The 19,903-nt window shown below is 44.2% G+C and overlaps 1 protein-coding gene and 1 long non-coding RNA gene across 4 annotated transcripts in view; one reads left to right on the plus strand and one right to left on the minus strand.

The window, feature by feature from the left end:
- CCNY (cyclin Y) overlaps window positions 1-4,508 on the plus strand; it is a 33,607-nt gene extending 29,099 nt beyond the window's left edge. Inside the window, exons 8-9 of one of the 2 annotated variants that reach the window (XM_024742278.1) lie at window positions 1,018-1,180; window positions 1,841-4,508. In XM_024742278.1, coding sequence (XP_024598046.1) covers window positions 1,018-1,180; window positions 1,841-1,957 — 280 coding nt within the window. In that variant the 3' untranslated portion in view covers window positions 1,958-4,508. The other variant, XM_024742276.1, reaches the window with a different exon arrangement.
- A 2,937-nt stretch (window positions 4,509-7,445) lies between these two features.
- LOC112397946 (uncharacterized) overlaps window positions 7,446-19,903 on the minus strand; it is a 30,898-nt gene continuing 18,440 nt past the window's right edge. Inside the window, exons 2-5 of one of the 2 annotated variants that reach the window (XR_003002893.1) lie at window positions 11,591-11,745; window positions 11,440-11,484; window positions 8,416-8,591; window positions 7,446-7,583 (exon numbers count right to left, since the gene is read on the minus strand). This is a non-coding gene — a long non-coding RNA (uncharacterized LOC112397946). Of the gene's footprint in view, window positions 7,584-8,415; window positions 8,592-11,439; window positions 11,746-19,903 lie in introns of both variants that reach the window. The other variant, XR_003002892.1, reaches the window with a different exon arrangement.

The raw sequence follows: 19,903 nt of genomic DNA on the forward strand, positions 1-19,903 counted from the left end.
CTTCTGGGGCTCAGTTCAGCTCTCACTTCCCTGGAGCCTGGATCCCTCCACCCAGGCTGAGCTTGGTGCGCTCCTTTCAGTAACAGGAATTATGGAGCACCAACCTCATGTCAGGTGCTGAGCTGGGGCCAGGCTGCACCATCAGATGTCACGGTTTCTGGCTCCGAGGAGACAAGGAGGGGAGACTGTGATAAAGGACAGAAGTGATCCCGGGGTGCTGCCTGGAGAGGTGGCCCTGGAGCAGTGCTCCCAGACAGACCTGTCGCTGAGGACGCTTCTCCCCCGGCAGTAACTACGGAGAAGTAGGCCTGTAAGTAGGCCTGATGACAGGGAAGTTTTCAGATGCATTCTGGCCGCCCTGGTTCGTCTTCATACAGCTGTTGGGCTCCCTTGTGGACCAGGGGCTGTTGCTGAGTAGTTCTGAGCGGGCGGACAGGACCAGCAGCGGCAGCTCGCAGGAGTGTTAGAGATGCACGTTCTCGGGCCCACCCAGACCTGCCGGATCAGATGGGTGGGCCCAGCAGGGGGGTCCTCACATGCCCTGCAGGTGATGGGTGTGCGCTGGGGCTGGGGAACCGCTCCTCCTCCCGTGGTCCAGAGGAAGGCCGGTCAGCGCGTCCTCACCTCTCCTCCCGGGGAAGGGCAGTCCTCTGGGTCTTGGGGAGGCCTGTCCTCCAGGCTGCTGTCCGCCCTCACTGGACTCCACTTGACAGCTCTCGACTGCATCTTCTGCCCTGTTTGAGCCAATGGCTCACGCGGAAAGGTGAGGCCAGAGCCTGCCGTGTGTGTGTGTGTGTGTGCGTGTGTGTGTGTGTGTGCGCGTGTGTGCGCGTGCACAGACGCGCTCAGTCTCAGTGTCAGGGTCGCCCTGAAGCACTTTCTGGTGATCATCCCAGTTAATCAGGACTCATCCTTCCGGTCACTGGACCAGGTGGACTTGGCTGTGTCCAGCAGCCTGCCCAGGCGGCCACAGGTGGGGACAATGGCTGAGCTGTGCGTTTGTGGCTTTCTCTGCAGGAACGAGCTGGAGCGACAGTTCCTCGAATTGCTCCAGTTCAACATCAACGTGCCCTCCAGTGTTTATGCCAAGTATTATTTTGATCTTCGTTCTCTGGCGGAAGCCAACAACCTGAGCTTCCCCTTGGAGCCCCTTAGCAGGGAGAGGGCCCATAAGCTGGAGGTAAGAGGTGTCGGCGCCCGGCGGGTGCACTGCTGCCGACTGAGCTGTGTGCTCACGGCAGTTCCTGATACTGCGTGTCATAAAATAAGGACGAGGTGCCCTGGATTTAATTTGTACAACCTCATATTTTTAATAACCTTATTAATGGCGGTTTTTACTTAATGTGCACTGACTGTTTTTTAAGTCAAAGAAGTTTTTTAAAAACCCGTTTTAAAAAAAATGTACCCACAAAAAGAGTGTTCCCAGCATGCAGTTTTATAAGGAAAAAGTTACCAGATGACCCTACCGATTGGGAATCCGAAAAAGTTTGATTCTGCCTTTTTATTTTTCATTTTTTCAAAGTATTTTCTCCACAGCCCAGTTAGAGCCGGGGCCAGCCCCTGTGGTCTTGGCCTGGGTTCAGGGCCATCACTGATAAGCTGTGTGACTCTTGTGTCTTACACTTGTGTGTAGCTCATCTTTGCACGTGCACCCAGCTCTTCCCATCCGACTTTGACGGCTGAAAGTGTGGCGACAAGGAGGCTCACGGGTTAGAGCCCTCCTTCAGAGGAGGTGCAGAGGCCCTCTGCACCTTCATCCCGAGTGTCCTTGGTGCCGAGGGCCGGCCAGGGCGAGGGCGCTGGCTCCCGGCTGACCTGATTACCTCCCCTCTGCCCCCAGGCCATCTCCCGCCTCTGCGAGGATAAGTACAAGGACCTGCGAAGACCCACGAGGAAGCGGTCAGCGAGTGCTGACAATCTGACTCTGCCCAGGTGGTCCCCGGCCATCATCTCCTAACCGTGGGCGTCCCCGCTGGAGGCCGTGCCATCCCTCAGTTTCTCCTTTAGTTCGAGAAAAGACAGTCTTGGGGTGGTTTGGTTTTGTTTCTCCTTTCCTTTTTTTAAAATTCATAGCTCCGCCAGGCTGCCTTGATGAGCGCCTCCGCGCCACGCGCACGCGCAGCAGGGCTCCGAGGACGCGAAGTCGGTACCGTGGGATCCAGTCCAGCCTTCCCCAGCCCCGGAACAGCGCTTCCTTCGTGGAGGAAAGACTCTAACCCTGGAGGACGAAGGGAAGGGAAAGGAAGTCGGCTAGAGGCACGGAAAGCGGCTTGGCCATTTCCTAAGACCCCCACCGTCGGTCAGTAGCCGGAACCGACAGGAAAGCCCGGCGTAGGTGACGAAGTTGGATGTGCATTCAAGTCGCACGCCGCGTTCACCGCCCCACCTGGATCAGTATGTCCCGTAAGACTTCTTGCATTCCTTCTTGCTGCTTCTCGGGGGTTTGGGGGGAGGGGATTTTTGTTTGTTTTATTCTGTTTTGGTTTTGGTCCCACAGAGCAGAGAATATAGTTTGTACCCACCATGGCACAGACATCCAAATAAATAGTACTGGCTGTTTCTCTCTGCACAACTCCTGCGAGCTGTCTTCTGAGCTTTCTTCCTCTCCAGGGGGAGCGCTTGTCACGTTTCTGTGCACCTTTATTTTAGCCGGTTTTCTCCACAGTGGCAGAATCAACTTGACTGTAGTGCTGAACCAAACGTAGCCCTTCCCCCTGACTCCTCCCCCCGGGAACATTCTAGATCACATGGGTGCTTGTGCCTTCTGGTCCTGCGGTGGTTTCTCTCTGCCCTGACGTCCTGGTGGAGGCTGCTCCCCCGCAGCCCGCGTGGGAGCCCTTCCTCCCCCTGCCCACCCCCTCCTCTACTTCCACGTCCATTGTGCAAGCAATATTCCTCTCAATTTTTATATGTTTACTTTAAATCAAAGTTAGTCTATTTGTATAAAATTTTTTAAAAATCTAAAATTTAAAAAAACGGGGGTGGGGGTGGGTATTCCCGTGGAAGATCATTGAAGGGCAAAATGTTCCTATTTACTGAGGTATTTTTCACAGAATGATTGAATAAAAAACTCAACTTGCATTTTCATTGTGGGTGCTTAGTGAAGTTATACAAAATTAAACTGTGAAGGTTTATGCGTCATTAATTATGACCGTCTATTTTCGTTTCTGACTATCCCTCATAGTCTTATGGGCTGGATAAAAATCTGTTACATCAAGTAAAATTAAAGGGTTAACGATAGAATACCACATCAGTCTTAAGAATCTGGGTCAGTGAAGCATACAATGCTTTGGGGTTTGCGCATTTTCTTGGGTCACAAATGACAGAGGTTTCTAAGTTTTTCCTTCATCAGGTCTTTGAGGCAAATGGCAGCCAGAAATCTGTGTTTCACCTTCCTCCTGTGTGAGCTTGGAAAACTCTGGAATCTTAGGTTATGAGTCTGTGCCCTAAACTCATCCACCTGCTCCCCAGACATGCCTGCTCCAGATGAGACATGCTTTGCTTAATGGGGGGGACTCGGAAACACCCAGCATCCCAAGAACACCAAGCCAAGTACTAGTCAGGTTCTGTGAAATTTGTATCATGTGTAAATGGAACTCTTTGGGCCAGAAATACTGTCAAATTCTTTCTGGCTTAAACTTTCAAAAGCAAACAAGCAGAATATGAAAAGTTAATTATCTTTCCATTATAATTGTGTTGATACACTCTGTATGGGTTCCAGAATCAGCTTCTCTCGTCAAGTAAGAGTTGGATTTAGAATTTGAAATAGAGACCTAAACATATAGAAAATATCATTTTATATTCCCTAATCTATATAGCTTAAAAAGGGACATATTTTCTTAACTGAATACGAATACCTCTCAAATTAGTTCCTCCCATGTAAAGTATCGTATTTTACCCAACATCCATTTCAGGAAAGAGGTTCTGCTGCCTTTAAAGCAGACATCTTATTTTTATCCCTTTTATTTGAATGAGAGAGATTTGAAAATTGAATTATGTAAATATTTCAATGCATCTGCTATTATTTTATGGAGTTTATTAAACTACTTAAAAAATTGTATAGTCTATTTATCGTATGTATGTACATACAGTCTGATAAAGTGGGTTCCGTAAAGCCTGACTCAGTCTTGTTTAGACGATGGAATATTGTTTTAGCCCTGTACACTGGACTCTACCTCTGTACAGGAAATTTCCATATAAATGAGCGTTGATCTGTATTAATTGGTTATGTTTCTTACACTAAGGATTTTTAAAACTCTGCTGGAAGTGTAGATTTCAGTTTTACTTTTGCAGTGTGAATCACTTGACACGAAGGTAGATACTTTAGGTTTGTTTTATTTCTCTACATGATGATGGAGACTTACATTTTGTTCTCTGGTTTGTTCTAAGTTTGCCAAAAAAAACACCCGACAACAACCAGTACAGTACCTATTGATAAATCATCGTGATGTAATTTGTTTGCAAGGTGATTCATGCCCTACAATTAAAGCTGTATTGCTATTTAGGAACACAGTGTCTTAGTGTAGTTTTTGAATGGACAGTTTTCATCATTCATGAAGGATGAAGAAAACCACACAATTTACTGACTTTAAGTTTAGATTTGACTTAACAAATGAAAGTATCCCAATGAATTTTTCCTTTTTGGCTTTTTTTTTTTTTTTTTTTTTTTTAAACTGGGAGAAGAGAGGCTTTTTTTTTTTTTTTTTTTTTTTTAAACTGGGAGAAGAGAAAGAAGTCAGGGATTTAAAACCAAATTGGAGGGCAAGGTGGGAGGTCCTACCAAGATTCCCGACGTGCCCTGTGCCTTATGCGCTGCCTGAGGCCATCGTCTGGCTCCTCTCCCGGGCTGGCTGGCTTCCCGAGCCTCTCCTCTTGGCCTTTGGCAAGACCATCTCCATCTTGGGCTTTCCCTTGGGTCTGGGGGTTTTGATCCTCAGCTGAGCTGCAGAGCAGAATTTTGGGAGTGAGCGATTCTGATCCTTTCAGGCTGCTTTTGGTAACCTCTCATCTGGGGCTGTATTTTACAGCTTTGAATTTTTTAAATAATAAAATATAATTCCTAGTTCATTGTAGGTACTTATTGTTAGATAAATGGATACAGAGAACAAATAGTGCCTACCTTCCTGCTGCATTTTTTGAATATGACACTGAGATAAAATTGAACAGGTTTTGTGGATGCTGAGTGAACCAGTCCTTTTCAAGAGCAGTGGAGAAGTGTTGTTACGTGTTCTGTAGGTGCTGAGTGATCCTCAGAAGGACTGGGGCCTCCTGGAGGCCTAGCAGAGCTCGCCACTTGTGTAGCAATGCCCTGTTTCATCTGTGATCCCTTCAGCCCCCTTGGCTTCAGTGGAGTCAGCGTCTCAAGACTCCCGTTGGATGGATCATGGAGACATGGATTGTCTCCTGAAAGGCCAACCAGGGAGCCCCTAACCTTGTTGAAAAAGAGAAGGAAGTAGGGAGCACACCCTCGAGTGAAATGGGAAAAGGACACTGAAGGACTAATTTGGGATTCGTATTTTAAGCTCTGTGGGTTGCAAGGAAGGCCCCTGCACACACGTGCATTCAGGTCATGACAGGCAGCCCCCGAACACCGAGCCTTCCCAGCACTTCTGCACCGAAAACAGATCATCCCGCAGGTGCCAGCAGACCCCGTCAGGGGAAGGGAGGCGTGCAGGGGCTCGCAGTCACCAGGACTGCTGGACTCGGACCGGCCCAGGGCAGGGGCTTCCTTCCACTTCTTCCTGGTAGGTTTTCTTACTAAGTTTGCATGTCTGGAGCTGCTCAAGGTCAACAGTGTCACTTTCCATTAGAAGCGTTCATCTCTGACTTCAAAGGGTCACAGGAGGCCTCTGTGTGTCTGCATCGCTGTGAGTGTGGGCTGTAGGTCAATGCCCGGGAGGTCCTGGTACCCACGTTGTCCATCGTAGGTCTTGTAGGAAGCACCCTGGAGGAACCTGTGTCCTTTAGGGACTCGGTCTGGGTAGGGAGCGTTATTCCTTAAAGAACTTTGTTTCAATAGAATGCAGGATAAAAGTACGGCATTCCAAAGTAACTGCCATTTTGAACAAAAATATTAAATGTAACTAGAACTTAGGCATAACATTTATAGTAACAAACATCGGTATTGATTTGTATTGTAATGGAACCTTGGGTTTCAGTCTCAGACCAAAGTTAACTTGCTTTGCCACCTTGGACAAGTTACTTCACCTCTCTGGATCACTCAGTGAATTTGACTGGCAGAGATACACTTGCTCACATTTTCACCACCTGTCTTACTGTTTCTAAACACACCCTGCTCAGCCATTCTTGCATCACGATTGGTGGATGCTGCTCTGCGTGGACGTAGGAAGGCTGGACCCACTGAAAGACAAGTCCGAGCTTATCTGTGAGTTTCCCCGGGGAAATCGGTTGTCTCTTCCAGGGCGCCCTCCCAAAGAAGGGTGGCCATCGGCAGATACAGCTGTTCTTAGGAGGAGGATGTGGGTATCCAGAATTCAGCCGCTGTCTGTCCCTCCTGGGTCTGCCCTAATGCACCTCAATCTGTAGCTTGTCCAGTTGGGTTTTACTGTACCTTGTGGTTCTTGTCCATGTTGATGGACAATGAAAATCTTGCAACAGTGAAGTTGGGCGTTGGAATCCTCCCCTGACAAATGTCTTGAGAAGACATCTTTGTGTTAGCCCCCAGGTGATGCTTATCCTTCTTAGACCTGCAGACCCAAAGCTCTGGGGGCCACCCTGGAGGAGAAGGCCTTCACTCCCGCCCTGTGGCACTTCCGTGGAACTTGGCCACTTGCAGGCTTCCCAGATCTGCCTCTGCTCACCAGCTCCTGGATCTTCTGCAAAGGACTTGCATTTGGGGGAACCAAAGGAGTTGGGGGTCCACTCCAAAGAGAAGAGCCGCATTTGGGGGCAGCATAAGGTAAAGCAGTGACTGTGCAGGGTCAGGACGCACGAGTATGAGGCCTCGCCAGGGCACACGGTCTGGCAAGTCTCAGAGCTTGGCTGGATTCCCAGAGCTTCATCTTTCTTTAAAGCAAAGAAATGTGTCACCCCCTGGGTCACCCTAAGATCCTTCCGCTCCTAATACTCAGTTATCCTACGAATCACTTAGTTATTCTGAGATTTCCAGGAGCACTGTTGGGACTCACAAGAGATTTACTCACCCCTGCGATATTACGAAAACAAACACAGAATTTGGGAAAGCCTACCGTGAAGCGTTCCAAGGTCTCACCGGGGAGGGAAAGACGAATCTGGTTGGTGCATTTTCTGCTTCCAGTCAGGACCGCGAGTGTGCAGGTGGCCCACTGTCACCGAGGCAAAGTGGACACAGAAGGCCTGGGGCACCATGGGGATGGGACCACCAGGGCGACGGGACCACGTACAAACGGGTTCGACCAAGGCAGGAGGCAAGGAGACTTCATGCAGATGTTCATCTGACGAGAGTCCCAGGCGGTAACTGATCACCCTCTTGTGTTTCTGGTTCTTTTTCTTCTTCATCATCATCTTGTATTTTCATTTTTATTATATTTGATGGTTATCTGCATCTCTTCTATCAGCTTTTATAGTCCTGTACTGACTGATGGCTTTTCAGAAGGTCAACAGTGGATTTAAAAGTACATTAGTAAGGAAAGACAAGATAGGGGTAGGGGGAGTAAGAAGTACAAACTACTATGTATAAAATGAATAAGCTACAAGGATATATTGTATAGCACAGGGAATAGAGCCGATGTTTTATAATAACTATAAATGGCATATAACCTTTAAAAATTGTGAATCACTGAAACTTATATAATATTATAAATCAACTATACCTCAATAAAATATGGTAATAAACAATAATAAAAGCTTACAGAAAGTATTAAAAAAGTACATTGGTACAGTAGATTGGCCTATAGATAAAGTGACTTTTAAAGCTTATGTTATTAAATGTAATGGGGAATTTAATTGGTGAGATTTTAATGTCTTCAAATATTTATGGCTATTCTGCTTTTTCTTTTTTCAGAATTTCTCTCAGGCTTCCAAGATTTAAAAACAAAAAGGTTTTGTTAACACATAGTGAAAAATACATTTCTGTGATATCTTTGTAAGATTATTTCATGGTGCTCTAATCTGAGCCCTCTTTGGAAGAAACATGTGGATTTAAATTACGGAAGAGTTCCCTGATTATTGATTTCTGAAGGATTGAAAAAGTTAATGGTACAAGGGAGAAAATGGTACACTAAAACTCTTAAGGCATCCCCAAAGAGCTCTTGTTCATTAAGCCTTAGTGAATTCTTCAACATGCAGCCCCTCTTTTCCCGACTTTGTTTATTCAGCAAAGCCAAGAATGTGACCCCCCCCCAAATTTTTTACACAAAATTAAAATGCTATATACTCATCAGAATAGTCAGAATCTTATTTTCCTTCTTAACTTACAAGTAGTGATCATGCAGTGAAGTAGATGTTCCATGTTGCTGCTAATTTTAGTTTGTCAGCATTTTCTGGAAGCAACCAAGAGTCATATGTATTTAGACAGCTATGATTTCTGCCAATCCAGCTGGCTTCAGGAACTGCGGGGTGGGGGGCGGTTCATTCTTACTTTATGCCGAAATCTGTTTGGGATGATGGCTGTTACCATTGGTCTTTTGACCTCTGATTTGCATTTATTTGAAAAATTTGAGTTGATCGTCCTTAATAAATAATCCCATTCCTATGTATCTTACTTGGATAGCCCATGAAAACAAAAATCAGAGTTTAATTCACTGAGTAAAGCATTAGCCTTATTTTATAAGTGCTAAAGAGCAAGCACAATTTATTGCACAAATAAAACGAATAGTATGTGATTTTTTTCCTTAAATTCCTGCAGACACATGGATTTGGAATTCCTTTTCTAATTTGTGATTTCTCTTCCCAGGAACACACTGGCTTACCACGCCTCACAGCACAAAGTGATACATTTCATGTCCTTAGGCTAAAATATTCTAGTAGATCCATTTTCAGAACTTAATCCCAGTCTTGAAATATTTGAATTCTTTTTTATATTTATTCCCCGGCATGAGCCTGACACCTTGCATACATCGTTAATCCTTTGGGTGAAAGAGGATCAACCCAACAGAAACATTCCTCTTTACATTACCTCCTTGTGGAATAAGGAAGGAGCAGAAAGGGATGTAAGAACTTGCTCATCTAGAATCAGAAAATCTCAGTGTTGGAATCATCATCCACATTCATTTCCAGATGAGGAAATTTGGTTCAGGATGTGAAGTGAAGGTGAAATGAACATGAAGGTCAAGTCTGGCTTTGGCTGTGGTAGCTAACAAATAATTGGTCCTGATGGGAACCATGTTGATTTTTCACCTTGAGTACCTTGAGGATTAAAACCTCATTGCAAACCAATAATTACGTAAGTGTTGATTTTCAAAAGTCACACGTTCATAACTCCGTTCCATTTGAATCCTTCATTTAAGATGAACACAACTGACGGAAGTTATGGGTCCCATGTTGAACTGAGTTGCTGACTATGAAGCTAATAAGTCTAAAGCTTCCCTGACATCTACATTCCTGATTACATATTTGCAGCAATGGACCTAAAAGATCAATGTTATATTTACAAACTCCAGTGGTGAAATACGTGGACAGATCCTGCACACAGTTGGACATAATTTAAAATGTATGCCTCGTCCTTGGAGCTGTTCCTTTTATGCCACTCTTTACAGTCAGTAATGACTCAGGGAGCCCTCCATGTGCACACAGTGCTGTGCTGATAAAAGAAGGGAAAGACACTGTCCCTGCCCTTCTGGAGCTTACAGTTGAAGTACAAAGATGAAGTGTTATTTTCTCATAAATGAGGGGACAATAGGAAATTAGAATAAAGACAGAATCTATGGATAAGGATCATATACTTATAGCTTAGTGAAAATATGCTAATGGACTACAGAAGTCAGGAAAGGCTTCCTAGCAGATGTGGGACTGTGGCGGAGCCCTGGAATCTTTGTAGGATACAAACTGGAAGAGAAAAGGGATTCTAAGCAAAGATAACAAGTGTGGCATGGTGAGGCTGAGGACCAGTGTGAAAGGATAAAAATATGTGCAGTACATCCAAGGGATACTGAGTAAGCAGGGCTGGGTTTGTTGGACCTGGAAACTTGGGCTTCTGCCAGGAGAGATCGGATCTGTGTGCTCACATTTTCATTCCTCCAACAAGGCAGCTGCTGGAGATAACTGCCTGGCCTCAGAAAAACATTCCTCTTTACATTACCTCCTTGTGGAATAAGGAAGGAGCAGAAAGGGATGTAAGAACTTGCTCATCTAGAATCAGAAAATCTCAGTGTTGGAATCATCATCCACATTCATTTCCAGATGAGGAAATTTGGTTCAGGATGTGAAGTGAAGGTGAAATGAACATGAAGGTCAAGTCTGGCTTTGGCTGTGGTAGCTAACAAATAATTGGTCCTGATGGGAACCATGTTGATTTTTCACCTTGAGTACCTTGAGGATTAAAACCTCATTGCAAACCAATAATTACGTAAGTGTTGATTTTCAAAAGTCACACGTTCATAACTCCGTTCCATTTGAATCCTTCATTTAAGATGAACACAACTGACGGAAGTTATGGGTCCCATGTTGAACTGAGTTGCTGACTATGAAGCTAATAAGTCTAAAGCTTCCCTGACATCTACATTCCTGATTACATATTTGCAGCAATGGACCTAAAAGATCAATGTTATATTTACAAACTCCAGTGGTGAAATACGTGGACAGATCCTGCATACAGTTGGACATAATTTAAAATGTATGCCTCGTCCTTGGAGCTGTTCCTTTTATGCCACTCTTTACAGTCAGTAATGACTCAGGGAGCCCTCCATGTGCACACAGTGCTGTGCTGATAAAAGAAGGGAAAGACACTGTCCCTGCCCTTCTGGAGCTTACAGTTGAAGTACAAAGATGAAGTGTTATTTTCTCATAAATGAGGGGACAATAGGAAATTAGAATAAAGACAGAATCTATGGATAAGGATCATATACTTACAGCTTAGTGAAAATATGCTAATGGACTACAGAAGTCAGGAAAGGCTTCCTAGCAGATGTGGGACTGTGGCGGAGCCCTGGAATCTTTGTAGGATACAAACTGGAAGAGAAAAGGGATTCTAAGCAAAGATAACAAGTGTGGCATGGTGAGGCTGAGGACCAGTGTGAAAGGATAAAAATATGTGCAGTACATCCAAGGGATACTGAGTAAGCAGGGCTGGGTTTGTTGGACCTGGAAACTTGGGCTTCTGCCAGGAGAGATCGGATCTGTGTGCTCACATTTTCATTCCTCCAACAAGGCAGCTGCTGGAGATAACTGCCTGGCCTCAGATGAGTTCTGCTATGGATTAGCTCTGTGACCCCAAGCAAATCACTTAACCTTTCTGAACCTCCATTCTCTCATCTGTAAAGTGAGGACCAAAATAGCACTTACCTCCTAGGACGATAATGAAGATTCAGATGAGAAGAGAACCCGTGCCTGGAACACAGTGAATGTTCAGTATGTGTTCGATATATTTTGATTCTGGCCTGCTGCCTGTAAGGACCAGGCTTCCTAGGCAAGCCCTTCATCCTACTTCGCTCACCTAGAGAAGATCATCCTGAATGCAGAGAGGACGTGGCAGCAGCATCTTCCTGTAGAAAGCCATTCTCTGAGTCATCCCCGAGGACCGCAGGCTGGGGACTGAGGCAGCCTTCGCTTGTGCAGAGTCAAGAGACCCAGAAGGGCTGGGCAGGATAGCTGAGGAGGAAGGAAGCACAAGAGGAAGTAAGTTAACCTCAGTGGGGATGAATCATCCAGTAGCTATTTGAACCCGTTTCCCCAGGGACCATCCTTGCCTCAGACAGAAACCCAGCAGAGTTAGAGCCAATGACATGGGCATCAGCTTTGGCTTCACTGGAATGGCTAACATGTTCACATCCCCAAGCCCTCCTAGCTGCCACTTATACATGGAGAATGAACCCTTGGCCACACACCACAAAAAGGAAGAGTGACTTGGTCTCCCCAGGCCATTAAAGAGTTTCCAGTGCCTCAAAACGCAACTAGTAAACAAGCACTAAAATATCTGCATTGAAGGTCACCTCTGCCTGGGAGCTGCTGCCAACAGTCCTGGCCTCATAGCACGTGCACAGAAAAAACACAAACTACACTCGCGAGTGGGATTCTCTACTTGGAATCCTGTCCCACTTCTGGAAAAAGTGTTCTCGGTTACAGTGTCAGAACTGAGGCTTCTGGCTACGGAAAAGTAATTAAAAGCTTATTACAGTTGCCAGGGAAATGATGTTCAAGAGGAATTTTCTATGTTATTTTATTCTATCTCTTCTATTGTATTCTATTTGTGGCTGCACTGCACAGCATGCAGGATCTTAGTTCCCCAACCAGAGATCGAACCCGGGCCTCCTGCAGTGGAAGCTTGGAGTCTTAACCACTGGACCACCAGGGAAGTCCCAAACACCTTTTTTTTTCTAGAGGAATTTTAAGTTATTTAAACGCGGTAACTTTGTGAATTCCAAGCAAACTCAATTACACAAACTCAAAAAAGGAGCGATTCCAAGAGTTTCTTTCAATTCAGATTTTAGTCGGTTCAAAGGAAATCTTGCTGCTAAGGCTAATGCCTTCTCTTGATCTCCTTATATGTCTGCTTTAGGACAGTGGAGATCAAGAGCGTAAAGAAGAGGGATTTTCTTTAGTGTTCATTTTTATTTACATTGTTGCATAAGGTCTCTGTTCCCTCCATACTGTTGAGACATATTCTAGAGGGAGAGACCACCCCTTGCTGTGCATCTCCACAGCTGGCTGGGCTCAGGCTGGTGTGCGTTCAGGAAAGAGCAGCCAAGAAGTAAAGAAAGCGTTTCCTTCTTGCTGTGTATGTGCTTGTTAAAAGCTGCAGAAACAAAACATCCCTTCACTTCACTTTTTTGAAAGGGTGGATGGAGTTTCCGGTAAAATATCTACCCAGAATGAACATCTCTAGTTAGGCATGGGTGGGAAATTAAGTTCTGGTATTGATTGATTCTCTCTGCTCCTGTCACAATAAGCTATAATAATTTATTATAACAGATGATTCAGTCTGGGAGTAAATCCACTGCGTGAAGGTCTCCAATTCACTGACACCCTTAATCTGATAATTAGATAGAGCAGTGATCACTGAGGGAATCCAGGGATGGAGGAATGGGCCAGGCCTGGCTTAATTCTTTTGTCTTATCCTCACCCTGACTGAGGCAGATATTCCAAAATGCCACAAGCCCCTTCCATTCTTCCTGGCTAATGACAAAATTGCCTATTCCTCAATAATACATTGTTCCTTCTCTTGATAAATTCTGAATGCCTTTTCCTCATCTGTAAAATTGGGTTAGTGATGCTTATTGCAGGGGAATGAAAGGATTCAATGAGAAGATATCTGTAAGGCCCATGGCAATAGGCCAACTCTGTGCTGTGATTGCCCTTCCTGCCTGTGGTATTAGAATCACCTCCTGATGGAATTGCTGCGGGCAAGTCAACCAGATCCACACATTCGTTGTAAATGTGATTGTTTGCTGCCCTGGGTAGCTCTTCATATAAACCAAAGGGGGTCTGATTTGGGGTTTCTTTGTTTAAACAAAACATCCATTGGGGTGCCCCTCCCTCCCCCCGGCCTGAGTGAGTCAGAGCCCCCGAATCAGCGGCTCCTTTAACCCCGTCCTGTCTGAGCGAAGAACAGACGCCCTCCGGCGACCTACACGCAGAGGCAGGGCCAAATCCAAAGCTGAGCCCTGGGAGCTGTGAGAACAAAGAAGTGAACGGGAAATCTCTCCCAGCAGCCTCAGAAGCAGTGGATTAAAGCTCCACAATCAACTTGATGTACCCTGCAGCTGTGGAATACAAGGGTAAGCTGTGACAAAGTGAGAGAGAGGCATGGACATATATACACTACCAAACGTAAGGTAGATGGCTAGTGGGAAGAAGCCGCATAGCACAGGGATATCAGCTCAGTGGTTTGTGACCACCTAGAGGGCTGGGATAGGGAGGGTGGGAGGGAGGGAGATGCAAGAGGGAAGAGATATGGGAACATATGTATATGTATAACTGATTCACTTTGTTATAAAGCAGAAACTAACACACCATTGTAAAGCAATTCTGTTCCAATACAGATGTAAAAAAAAAAACATCCACTGGGACCATGCACTTCTGCAAAAAGAGCCAGGGGTGGCTGGAGCACATGGGAGCAGGTTTTATTCCAGTAACCTCATTTATTTTTTAATAACCAGGACATTTTTTTAAGAGTCAATTTAGATGATAGTTGTGAAAACCCTTGAACAGTATCAAACAGTATAGAAAACAAAAATAATATTATACAAATAGGATCCCAGATGTCCAAACCAGAAGAAAACATTTGTTTAACCCTACACCGTAAACGTGAAAGAAAAGATTCAGACAGGCTTTCCCAAGATTACATAACTAGCCAAATACAACGTTTATCTGTTCTATGTAAATCTACCTCTCCAAGGTTGATTGTAAGATATCTCCCTCTACATACAGGCTGTATTAACATCTGACACTGCCACAATAAACTATACCAAGTTAATGAAGCAAGATAGCCATTATATTCATAAAGAGCTCAAAATAACAAAGTTAAAAGCAGGTTTAAAATGAACCTGACATCTTATCTTCAGAGAAAGGATTCCGGTAAACTCGTTTGTAAGGACTTTATTGGATTCGATTTAGAGAGGGGCCCACCAGGGGCAGATTCGATAATCCCCTATTAGCCAGCGAGCAGCAGCCACCTGAGACAGAGGACCCCAGGCAGACAGATGCCACCGCAGCTGCCTTTGCTGCGAAGCTGTGACACGTGAGCATGGAGAGCCTCGGCAAGAAGGAACAGAATCAAGGAGGCTGCGTCTGCCACATCCGACACCGCTTAGAGTCTCATTCTGCTGTCATCAGCCTCCGGCAAGGACCGGCAGAAGCCACTCTCCCTGCCCCTCCCAGGACCCTCGTTAGGAGCCCACACAACAGTCCTGTCAGCTCAGAGTGACCCCAGGAGGGACCCTGTCCTGTCAAGTTCTGCCTGACTCTGAAACCACAGTTATCTCCTCTTCCCTGTGCCCAATCGGGGGATTCCTCCAAAAAAGAGGAAATGAAGGGAATGGAAAAGCAAAAGAAGAGAAGTTGATCTGGGGTTCAAATAAAAACCATTTTACAAATAGTGTGTGGTTGGCTAGCATCTGAGTACTTGAATGAATGTGAAATGTGCTGGGTCTTCTCCTAAAAGAGGAAGAAGACTTTTCAGACACAAGTTTTTTGTTGTTGTTGTTTGTCTATATGTGTAATGGATCCCTGGATTAGTTGATGTATAAGCTAAACAGAGAAGAAATGACACAAGAATCTTTTATTTTTGGAATTGTTCTCCCTTAAACAATGAAAATCTAGTGTGTTTTCCCCTCCTTTTAAAAATTTACTTTTCAAACCTTTTTTCCCAAACCAGCTTTGCATTTTCCCCCAGTTTTACACTTAGACTTTTCAAATTGCAAAAATCATGCACCATAGGTACAGACTAAAGAAAATATCAATTCAAATGAACCAAATGTGCTTAAAAGGGTTACAGGAACATCATATTAACAAATGGGATGCTTTCTAACAAAACATTTATCTCTGAGAGATTTTATTCCAAGTTTGTGGTGTTGGGAGGAATCCGAGCGATGGCATGAAAGACATCACCTCATCCAACTCCATTATCCCCAGATGAGGAAACCGGGGAGGGGCGGGGGAGACAAACAATGTCCCCAAGCCAATGGGTAGCACCATCTGAACTAGCATCTCCTGCTCCAACTTCAAAGGCCATTTCTTGCACGGTTGTCAGTGAGGTTTTAGTGTGGAAATTTATTAAATACTGAGTAAAATAACACAAATTTGCAAGAAAACTGATCGTGCCTCTGAGAAGCTTGGAGGGAAAGGAGAAAGGCCGGGGGAAGAGCAGGTGGTCAGTCTGTTTTTAGGCAAAGAACAGAAACAAGAGGCAGAACAGCCACAGGTGGGGTAAGGGTTGGTCTCCTCTGCAGAGAGAACCATGGAAGACCCCCTCAGGAAACTGCTCAGGACCTCGAGGTCTCAGATAGCCATGGCTGGGTGCACCCCCCATTCAGTCATCAGAGGATAGAGGGGGGGCTGCTTGTGCACCAGCCCATCTGTCACTCACCTTCCTTTGTCTTCTGGCAACACCTGCCCATCACCCCTACCCCCATGTCCTACTTCCCAGGCCCCCATGACCATATCACATCCTGAAAGAAGTCAGTCCCATCCACTTCAAGATAGGTCTTGTGAGTGGGAGTTGAATTATCTTGGGAGACTTCTGCTCCTCATTTTTCAAAGTTTTACTCTCTTGCTGATGCCTCAAACTCCTTCAATTAGAAATAAAGCCTTTTGGAACCCCCCTACACTGCTGGTGGGAATGCAAATTGGCACAACCACTATGGAGGACGGTATGGGGGTTCCTCAAAAAATAAAAATAGAGTTACCATGTAATTCTGCAATCCCACTCCTGGGCATATATCTGGAGAAAAACATAATTCGAAAAGATTTTGCACCCCAGTGTTCATAGCAGCACTATGAACAGCACTTTACAATCGCCAAGACATGGAAGCAACCTAAGTGTCCATTGACAGATGAATGGATAAAGAAGATTTGGTACATGTAAACAATGGAATACTACTCAGCCACAAAAAAGAATGAAATAATGCCATTTGCAGGAACATGGATGCAACTAGAGATTCTCTAAGTGAAGTAGGTCAGAAAGAGAAAGACAAATACCATACGATATCACTTATGTGTGGAATCTAAAATATGACACAAATGAACTTATCTATGAAACAGAAGCAGACTCACAGACATAAAGAACAGACTTGTTGTTGCCAAGGAGGAGGTGGAATGAGGGAGGGATGGATTGGCAGTTTGGGATTAGCAGATGCAAACTATTATATATAGAATGGATAAACAAAGTCCTACTGTCTAGCACAGGGAACTATATCCAATATCCTGTGATAAACCATAATGGAAAAGAATATGAAAAAGAATGTATATATGTATAACTGAATCACTTTGCTGTACAGTAGAAATTAACATTGCAAATCAACTATACTTCAATAAAATAAAGTTTTTTTATAAAAGGAAAAAAATAAAGCCTTTCTTTCAATGGGGGGGGTTGGTGGGGGAGCTTAACTTGCTTTATTTATCATACTGGCTGGAGTTCATTTCATTGAAATGTTATAAAGCAATGACTGATGACTTTCTCTTTTCCTTTCTTTTTTCCACGAGCTAAAAACTAAATCCAGATCTAGAGGAAATGTAGTCAAGGGGCCTCCCTTACAGAGTTACACCTGAAGAGTTTCATCCACACCCAGACTTGATTTTAATGATGAGATGCTGGGCTTTGAGCTGATGCTCACATGGGATGAGACATGTGGTGGCCTTGGAAGGGGCCCGCTGTGAGGGTGAGGATGTTGTGAGGATGCTCAAGCAGCGCTATGGGGAACTCCACACGGTGAGGAACTGGGGCCTCCTTCCAACTCATCCAGCACATCTACAAAATCTAACCCACATCCAAACGCTTCTCAGCGCCTCCACTGGAAACACTGAGGCCCCCCCACACCAACAGCAACAATCACCTTCTATCTGGCCTCCCTACTTTCACACTCCATCTTACCCTTTTCTAGTAAATGCATTGAAGTCTGTAGGTTTTCTTCTGCATATTGCTTTCCACCTCTTCCATAGATACGAATCAATTTTCATTTCCGTTTACTTCTTAATTGTCTATAATTTTAGCGATGATTTTTCTTTTGCACATGAAATAATACAGATCTATATCGAAAGGGTTAGAAGAATATATAGTATTCTTAATTTTCATGTGATGAATTGTTTTTGGCTATCCCCTTGTTACTTTCTAGTTGTAATGAACCACAGTTGCAAATGGAGCCTGTATAATAGAATTTAGTGACATTTACTGTCTAGCCAGGTATATGAGCAACTACATAAATATTAATGGTCACCTGTATATGGATACAAATTTCTGTGTGTGTGCATATGTATATATGTATACACACACACATATATATGCACATACACATTAAATGTAGATATAAAATTACCATTTTATATACATGTACAAAATTTTCAAGGTTTATATCTGTATGTTATGTATGATACATACATGTATATATAATCTAATTGTGAAGCTGCTATTTAAATCCTCGATGTTAATTGGAATATAACTGCAATAGCAGGGGTTTTTGCTTATTATTTTCCTTGCTCTAATCGTGAGCATAAAGAGTTCCTGGAACATGATAGACATCTAATAAATATTTACTGAATGAATGCTAAATATCCATGTCCATTTTTGAGAGAGAGAGATTAAAACGTCCCATTAGGATTGTGGCTCTGTCAAAAACTGTTGAACAGACCAAATGTTTGTGGGAGAAAGGAGCTGACAACATTGTTTCAAAAAACTAAACTCCTGATTGACTCAACAAAGATTTACTGTATATCTCTGGTTTGCCAGGGACAGAGAATTTAAAGATGAATAAGACTTCATGCCAGAGCTGCTGTTCTGCATATTTCCAGGGGCACCATGCACATCATGGGCTATCGCCCCCTAGAGGTGAGCCCTGCACCCCTGCACAGGTACGGGTCCTGACTATGCCCGTCCTCAAAGGGTCTTGAAAGATCTATTAGGTGGCTCAGAGGCTTGTACTTTGAGGTCTAATAAGTCCATATATCATTATACTCAAGGCCTCTATTCTTTTGCCCTCTGTCCTGCCCACCACCTACACACACACACCCCTCTCTCCCCATCTCTCTCATTGGAACCATGGTTGACCTTTAATGTGTTGGCACGTTCATTCTGGCAGCAACAGTTTCTCTTTTCAGGGACTATTTAGCTCTGGCCTTTTGACAATAGTCCCAAATCTTACTTAGGGTTATCTGACACAGGTCAAGGGAAGTCAATCTCTTACTTTGTTTCTGGTCACTGATACCTGAACTTCTACAGCTCTTGGTAGACCAGACCTCAGAAGAGCCTCCAATCAGTAATTCACTAGCTGGAAAACACCTCAATCGTTGCTCCTTGACCTTGCTCAAAAACCAGTGCCACAAAATGAGATCATTTCCCTAAGGAAATTTCCAAAGTGAATGATTTCTCAAGAATTACAAAAGAACATGACTTTGCTTGGCAGACAGAATGAAGTGATGCCAATGAGTGACATGGAATTTTCTAGAAGAAAGTAGAAGAGAAAATATTTACCAAAGGTTTGCCAGACATTCTGTAAGCATTCTGATGTCTTGACCAGTTTATTATATTCTGGAACATTTCTCTATTCCTAATTGAATCTAGAACCTGGGCAAAGCACTCTTTCTTATCCAAGCAGATACCCTAATATTTCCCTCAGTCAATACTGCCAATGTTCATCTCCAGCCAACACTGTTCTCTTCCTTACCCACCTCCACACTTCCGATATGCCCTATAGTCTTAAAAGTCTTAAGGAAAACAACAATGCCGTACCACTACACACCTATTAGAATGGCCAAAATCCAGAACACTGACAACACCAAATGCTGGTGAGGATATGGGGCATCAGGAACTCTCATTTGTTGCCAGTGGTACCATTTGTTGCAAAATGGTACTGCCACTTTGGAAGACAGTTTGGTAGTTTCTTACAAAGTTAAACATAGTCTGACCATAGGATCCAGCCATTGTACCCCTAGGTATTTACCCAAATTAGTTCAAATTTCTATCCATATGAAAATCTGCACATGGATGTTTACAGCAGCCTTATTCATAATTGCCAAAACTTGGAAGCAACCAAGATGTCCTTCAGTAGGTGAATGGATAAACTGTGGTACATCCAGAAAGTGGAATATTATTCAGCAC

The sequence above is a fragment of the Neophocaena asiaeorientalis genome, unplaced genomic scaffold (assembly GCF_003031525.2).
Source record: "Neophocaena asiaeorientalis asiaeorientalis breed wild unplaced genomic scaffold, Neophocaena_asiaeorientalis_V1.1 scaffold781, whole genome shotgun sequence".
Taxonomy (NCBI): Eukaryota; Metazoa; Chordata; class Mammalia; order Artiodactyla; family Phocoenidae; genus Neophocaena; species Neophocaena asiaeorientalis.